Source organism: Nicotiana sylvestris, chromosome 3, assembly GCF_000393655.2.
Source record: "Nicotiana sylvestris chromosome 3, ASM39365v2, whole genome shotgun sequence".
Taxonomy (NCBI): domain Eukaryota; kingdom Viridiplantae; phylum Streptophyta; class Magnoliopsida; order Solanales; family Solanaceae; genus Nicotiana; species Nicotiana sylvestris.
The window spans coordinates 189,610,275-189,618,132 of record NC_091059.1 but is presented as its reverse complement, the minus strand read 5'-3'; the positions used below and the strand labels follow the sequence as shown (position 1 = coordinate 189,618,132).

General features: G+C 41.8%; 1 protein-coding gene across 1 annotated transcript; it reads right to left on the bottom strand.

Moving 5' to 3' along the window:
* Positions 1-3,202: 3,202 nt before the first annotated feature.
* LOC104239511 (PHD finger protein ALFIN-LIKE 4-like) lies at positions 3,203-7,566 on the bottom strand. Its single transcript, XM_009794155.2, has 5 exons — positions 7,398-7,566; positions 7,254-7,286; positions 5,793-6,021; positions 4,026-4,161; positions 3,203-3,707 (listed from the first exon to the last, which is right to left on the bottom strand). The coding sequence occupies exons 1-5, from the start codon at positions 7,507-7,509 to the stop codon at positions 3,420-3,422; spliced, it is 798 nt and encodes a 265-aa protein (XP_009792457.1). The 5' UTR covers positions 7,510-7,566; the 3' UTR covers positions 3,203-3,419.
* Positions 7,567-7,858: the final 292 nt, after the last annotated feature.

Here is a 7,858-nt window from a genome sequence, read left to right as displayed (position 1 = left end):
AACTGCGACGGGATTCTACTTCGACAACAGTTCGAAGCAACATCCCCATGGCCAAGGCCATCGACGACAATATAGGTTCGACCTCGTTCGAACTACGATGGGATCCTACTTCGACGAGAGTTCGAAGCAACATCCCAATGGCCAAGGCCATCGATGACAATACAAGTTCGACCTCGTTCAAACTACGACGGGATTTTTCTTCGACGACAGTTCGAAGAAACATCCCGATAGACAAAGGTGCCAACAATATCATGTGTATGATAAATGCAAGAAAAAATGAACCAACAAAAGTAAATTCTACATTATAGCAAAACATCATTTACATTCGCCCCTTCAAACAGGCCCAAGTACGACCCGTGCAAAAATTCCTAAACAAAAGCAAATACAAACTAAGTCTACACATCATCCCCAGCGGGATAAGCGTCTTCATACCACGAATCCGAAGCGAGGCGATTCACATCATCAGAGTTGATACCACCCCCGTCAGGTGTGAGGGGGTCGTACTCGCATGATTCACGATTTGCATGAGCTTCGGTGTGCACAGCCTGAACCTCCGCCTTAGTGGCCCTTCCCTCGGCGTGAAAGGCCTTATACACATCTAGCCGAGCCTTCACATGGACCCACAAGTCATACAGACGGCGAGGCACGACCGAATCGGCCAAGGCACGAGATGTAGAAGACTGAGAACATCGACTCCCCTCTTCCGCCCTCAGCAAGGCCATTTGCCCCTTCAATGCAGCCAACTCCGCCTCTAGCTCTTTAACATGCCCTTCGAGCCCTGCAACTTGTCGACCAGAGGCTTCCTCTCCCCAGTCAATTCCGACCTAGAAATACAGAGGGCATCTTCCAAAGACACCAATTCAGAGATAGCTGCCGCCAACTTATCGGCGCTAACGTCCAGCTTACCCTTAAGCTCCTCAATCTCCGCCACCTTATCACTCAGCTCAGTGGTCAAGTCAGCCACCTTCGCCTGTAAGCCGACATTCTCAGCCGCCACCCCTTGCTCAATTCGACCTCGTCCTCCTTCTCCTTAAGAGAGGCATCCAGTTCACTATTGCGGGCCACAGCCTTCACGAGCTCTTCGACCTGTCATCACAAAGGGTTGTACCATTAATTAAGGTCGCACGACCGACGAAGTAGTAAACAGGATATTTACCTGAGGAAACTTTAGGGCCATAACGCTGCACGAAGGCGGGCCAAGTTTGAGTTTTTGCAGCATGAGGCAACAAGCGGGCTACCCAATCCTTAATACCCGCAATGGGGCGAGACGGACGGCCCACAGCTGCAAAACGACGAGTAAGTAAACATTACAGTAAATACAGACGAGAGGGGAACATAACGAACGACGACACTTACGAGTTCCGTTCCACCGCTCCGGAAATCTAGCGGATTCAGAAATGACGTGTTCAGTCTTGATATAGAAGTACTTGTGCCAAAACTTGCGTCTCGCCCGGTCATCCGTTCCAACCACCAGCCCTTTCGTACCACGAAGCCTCAAATGCACCATGGTACTCCTAAGGAAGCCCGGTGTGAACAAGTGCAAAAGGTGGTGGATAGAAACGCTACACTCCGCCAACTCTGCGTACTTAGTCAATAGCAGAAGCACCTTGAGCGTGTATGGCGAAAGTTGCGCTGGGCAAACTTGGTAAAATCTACAGAATTCTTCCGCTAAAGGGAAGAGAAGAAGGGTGTAGCCGATCATGAACGGGTACTCGTAGAAAGCACAACACCCATGTCTGTGGACAACTATGTAGTCTCTCCCAGCTGGAACTATTTCTATATGAGCAGGAATGCCATATTTTATGCGAAGGGCATCAATATGGACCTGCTCCGTCCCAGAAAACACGGGGTTCGGGGTAGGAGGTGGATCTTTAAGGAAGTCACTCCGGGATAAAAGATGCCTAGGTAGCAGCTCGTCCACCCTAGGAGGGCTATCATTCTCCTCTACCACCGTATCCCTGCTGTCAGAGGGACGCCCCGCTGATGATGGGGTGGTTTCAGGAACCTCCTCGCGAGAACGACGAGACCTCGGCATAATATCGATTGAAGTACAACGCAGGGGGAGGAAAGAAGAAGTTTCAGGCGATGAATGAAAGCAGAACGGAAGGATAAGGAAGCCAGAAAGAGAGAATGAAAAAGGTCTTCAAGAGAGGAATGGCTAAAGTTTTTCAAAAACTCAAATCTTTCACCTATTTATAGGATCAGGAGGCGCCAGAATCGAGGCGACAGGCCTCAAAGCAGCGCAATAATCGAAGCATCAAGCCGTTAGTCCCCGCCTCGAAAACCTGCGCAATTATGACGCACGTAAAGCTGAAATCATTTCCTGGAGGAGTGTACCACACGATATTTTTTTTCTGAACATGATGACCAGCTCCCATCGGCCACGTCATAATGTTCCCATAGGTCAAATTTCTCCAAAAGATTGCACGAAGTCGCTTATCGAGGACGCATCCGACCGCGACCCCGACAAGCGGAGGGACTAACTGTATGGGTCCAAATTTGACCGACCTTAACCTTTTGATGAGTGCGACTAACGACCGAGTACTGACGAATCGGCGTCCCCAGGGAGACGACCTCAAGGCAAAAATAGAAGTTGTACGACCCTTGTAAGAATGTAAGCCCATTAGGGGACATTAAAAATATTCCGCCGAATATTCTTTATATTGTATTTCTTACATTTCGGAAGGGTTTCCTCCCTAGTATATAAGGGGGGAAAGAAGGACCTTGTAAAGGGTAGTGAATATTCCGGGAAACTTGTGAATTTTGAATAAAAAGAAAACTTGCTGCTCTCTTCTCTTTACTCATTACCATTCTAGAGATTATTATATTCAGCTTCGATTTACCCTCTCGTCCCAACCTATTCAAAGGGTCGTTAGACTGCCACTTACTAAGCGTTGGTTTTATCCTCGGCCTAGCAACCAATCATAGGTGTAAAAATGCGCAGCCCAATGCACTAAGCTCCCCCCTATGCGCGAAGTCTGGGGAAGGGCCGGACCACTGGTGTAAGAGAAAGAATGACAAAAGGGATTGGGAGCTAATCACAATAATGAGTCTGTCATCCTACTACTACTACAACAACCCAGTGAAATCCCACAAGTGGAGTTTGGGGTCTGGAGAGGATAGTATTTACGTAGATCTTACCCCTACTCCTCCGAAGTAGAGAGACTGTTTCCGATAGACCCTCGGCAACAACGGGAAGAAATTGAACATTGTAAAATATGGACCATAGTTTAACTGAACTACCGTTAATTTAAACAGAACCAACATATAAGGACCCTAAGTTAGAGCCAACTATACATAGAGATGAAGCCTATCCAATTAGAGACCCACAACTTAGAGCCAAATATAATAAATAGCCTGACCAACATAAACAGTGCATCTAACAGCAGGAGAACTCTACATTCACCACATTCTAAACACTAGGTCCGCGCTCTCTTGTTGCTGCAAGGCGGACATCTGTATTGCTTAATGAACTCTGCCCTGGCGGGGGTGATCTTCACACACTTGCCATGGAACCACATTTCACAAATGTCGCAACATATCCAAAATTCATCCTCTGCATATTTCTCCCCACATGCCCCGCATAGTGTCTCACCTTGCTCGTCTTCGGCCTCCTTCTCATCCAATCCCTCTTCCTCTTCTTCTTCTCCTTCTACATCATATTTTTGTAGCAACTTTGTAAACTTTCCTTGAGACTCTCTGGCCTTCTGTTTTTTACAACCGGAAAAGAAATCGACGATAGCTTAAAAAGACGTTGACATCATGTGGCAATACAATCAAAAGATCACACACTATAAAAGCCCAGAAACCAGAAAATCATAACTTAAAGTTCCATATCCAGATGCTTAGTCAAGGTCTGCCACAAGAACCATAAGCTCGATATTCAGATGCTTGCAAACAGAGAGAAGATTAACATCAAAAGTAAACAAAGTAATCCAACACATACAAAAGTTATCACATAAGATAAAAGATCATGCTAAAGCTGACATGCAAATAAAGCATACTTGGAGAACATAATCCTTTACCTTTTTGGAGTTTGACTTGGATTTGTTGCTTCTATGGTTAGAGACTGTAGATTTTTCTTTTTGTTGCTTCTTTGTAGCACCAGTCACTACTTCATATACAGTAGGCAGATCATTTATCATGTTGAAGAGCCTCTTCCTGGAAAATAGAAGGCAACTAATGAGTATGGAAAGCAACATAGTAAACTTCATGAGACGTGAAAGCACAATGAGTGCTGTCGCTGTTGAGTCACAGTTGACACAATTTGATCTGGTATGATTCTCTAGCAAAAGACACAAATCTCTGGTAGGTTAATAGAAATATGAATGTACTTATCCTCTACGCACAAAGTAATGTGAAGAAATCTAGAACACAGGCTTCCTATTAACATCACATTCAGTATGAAGGATTCCACATACAACAAACACCAAAATGCAGAAATGAATTCAAGTTGAACCAAGAAATTCCATATTCCTCAATTTGAGTTGCTTTTCAAAGAACATAACTGACATTGCATACTGTTTGCTGTTAGTTGGTTGACTCGGCTAAGTGCAAGTATGCTTGACAAGCATGTATCTGTAGATCAAACAAATTAAAGCACCAAGAGGTCAACTGATTAACACTCATTTGGGAGCAAACTATACAGAAAATAAACCAAGCTAGATGGACCGTATTAACTTGTTAAGAACCAAACCTACTAACCCAGGGTGTGGACCAGAAGTGGGAGGAGAACCATGGTCTCAGGTTCCAATCCCAACGGAGAAAAACAAAGCTAGGTTAATTCTTTCCATCTGCCTAAGCCTTGGTGGCATAGTTACCCAGTACTTGTACTGGTGGGAGGTAGCAGGTTTCCGTATAGAATAGTCGAGGTGCGCGCAAGCTAGCCTAGACACCACCGTCATGGCGTCATCATAAAAAATAAAAATAAAAAGAACCACGCCTATTGTTAGAGTTTTATCAGCTCATTTCTACAGGTGCAAGATAATACACTATGCGTTCAAGTCAATAATCAACAAGTTTTTTGCATTTTTCACACCTCTATGCCTATTTTTTGCACTTCGCATCCTGTCCTTCCTTTCTTTCCAGTTTTCCTACTTAACCTCTTCATCTTCTTAGAAAATCACTGAAATAACAAGTTTCGATTCAAATGTTAACATTTTATAGGGAGTAAAAGGATATATTACCTTATATAACTAATTAACGACATCAAGATCTTGAACATCCTCCATTCTTTTGGCTTAAGCTTTTAGATGTACAGTTAGGGATTTGGGCAGGAAATTCATTTCATAGGGCAGCATTCCCAATTTAGGTCAGTAAAGTGTTTGGATTCGGACCAAAAGATACTTTCAATGATCTTTCCCGAAAGTAAAGTGACAAAGGAGCAAATATAAATAAATAAAGGACAGAAACCAAAGAGAAAAATGTTGCATGCATCAGCGGTGCAAAATGCAAAGAACTGATAGTAACCAAGGTTTCTACTTTTAGCTTCTCTTGCTAGTAATAATGACAGGCATCGCTAGCTCAATACCAAAAGCATCTAAACTAAATGACCAACCTAAAAACTATTAATCAGATGCATCACTTCTGCTTTTAACAGAAAACATGTTTTGTTTGAGAAAAGCCACACGAAAGGCAAAACATTAATGCACTGAGAAGCAGAATCAACACAAAATGCTGATACAAAGAAAATGTCAATGAGCTACTTGAGCAGGCAAGAATCGCCAAACATAAAAAATTGCTTTTACAAGCATAGAATAGCTGGAAAAAAGAAATTGACTGAGAAGAAGTACCTGTCGGACTTATCAAATCCAAATCTAGCAGCATAAAAGAAGGCAACAGAAAGCAACCAAGCGTCACTGTGGACGGCAACTAAGGAAAGCCATTCCTTTTCTTGCATCCCATCTCTAGCAAAGTTAATACCAAGAACAGGCTCTGGAAGCTCTGGTGGTACTTCTTCAGCAGGCAGATTAACCTCCCATTGCTCGTTTGGGAGTCCAAACAAGCACAAGTTCTCCTTTTCTGCATAAGAAACAGTAGACATATTTGATCATGAACAAGAAGCAATAGGAGTATTGTGTCACAAGGAACTCGAGATACGACTGACTAAACATATTGACTGTAACAAAACTCATAGGAGGGCAGGGGAGTTGCGGTGACGAGGCAGCTTATAACCAACAACAACAATAACATACCCAGTATTATCCCACACCGTGGGGTCTGGCCGTCTGGGGAGGGTAGTGTGTACGTAGACCTTACCCCTACCTTGTGAGGATAGAGAGACATCTTATAACCATAAACAAAATCTCAAATTGGAAAGTCCTAAATGTTATAACCCTGATCAGCCACCCTAAATAACACTTCCAAATGAAGAGCAAGGACTCATGATTAGAAGTGTTTCGTTTAAGCTAAACACACTGCAACTTTGATTCTACTTCTGTTTCAAGGAGGGTTAAAGATTTCCTAATAATGCGTCGACATGAGAACATGCATACGTGGATCTACATTATCATGAGGGAAATTTATGGAAATTTTTATGTACCAGTAATTAACAATATACGAGAAGTTCTGAATTTTGCCTCCCCAAAAATAGAGATTTGGCGGCATAATCAAAGTTGAAGTGCAAATTTTGTATCTGATTTAAGTGAGCAACTATGTGATTATGCAAAGACAACATCAGCAACAACCCAGTAAAATCCCACAAGTGGAGTCCGGGGAACGTAGAGTGTACGCAGACCTTACCTCTACCCCAAGGGAGTAGAGAGGCTGTTTTTCGATAGACCCTCAGCTCAAGCAAACGAATATGTGATTATGCAAAGAATCTAGGCAAATTAATGAAAAAGAGAAAATACAGAAACAAGCAATGTTGACCACATGATTTTCCTCTCCTAAGAGAAAGGTTGTACCAAACATGAAGAAAATCTTGTGAAACACTAAAGAAACAGTGTTTTTTTGGGTACAGGTACATAAAACAACAATCCAGTAAAATTATACAAGTGTAGTCAGGGATGGTAGCGAGTACGGACCTTACCCCTACCCGGAGGAGTAGGGAAGGGTGTTTCCGTAGGGTTACATAAAACATGAATCTCAAAATTTATATAGTTATAGTTTAAACAGAGAATATTCTGTTTTAATTTCTTTAGTGAAATTTAATATATTTTGAAATACAAGGATAAACAATCATTCTTATTGCATACATAATCAGCAATGTGGAATGATGCTGTTAATATAAAACTGAAATAAAAAGGACTTACCAGGATCACACTGCTTAAAAAATTCTTCCACTTCTGAATAACGAAACAAATAAATCAATTACATAAATCAGCAAAAATAAACATACTGACAAAATTGAAAATTAATATTAAACGAAAGAAGAAGAAAAGGAGAGGAAATTAAACCAGTGGTGAGAGCCTTAATAAGAGCAGCACGTCGGCCCTTGAAATCCTGAAACGCATCTTTCACACTGAGGGTATTTTTCTGTTCTCCTCCTAATTTTCCGCCTTCTTCCATTACTAATGCAGTTTTTTTTTACAGCGGCGGCAAACACGAGAAGAAAGAAGTTAAAGTCAAGGAGTTTTGACTGGGTACGAGATTGTCAAGTTTAAGTAGGGCCCATGGATTATCGCAATAAATTTTGGGATTAAATTAATCTTGTATTTAGTTAATTGGAGGTATTAGCTAACATTAATATTATTTCTATATCAAGATTTTAGATAGAATTAGTATTAGTAATCGCTCTATGCGTGTACATAAACCATATCAAATTATGATTTGATTTATTTAAATTATGTGCAAATAACTTTAAAATTAAACCTTCTATATAAAAATTATAAATAACTATTATAATATAAAAATTAAT

Bases quoted from the DNA above. Each gene is read 5' to 3' on its own strand.
- LOC104239511 (XM_009794155.2), bottom strand. From the start codon at position 7,509: ATGGAAGAAGGCGGAAAATTAGGAGGAGAACAGAAAAATACCCTCAGT. The intron at 4,162-5,792 runs GTACTTCTTCTC...TCTATTTTCCAG, and splicing joins GGATTTGATAAGTCCGACAG to GAAGAGGCTCTTCAACATGA. The intron at 3,708-4,025 runs GTAAAGGATTAT...TGTAAAAAACAG, and splicing joins CCAAGTCAAACTCCAAAAAG to AAGGCCAGAGAGTCTCAAGG.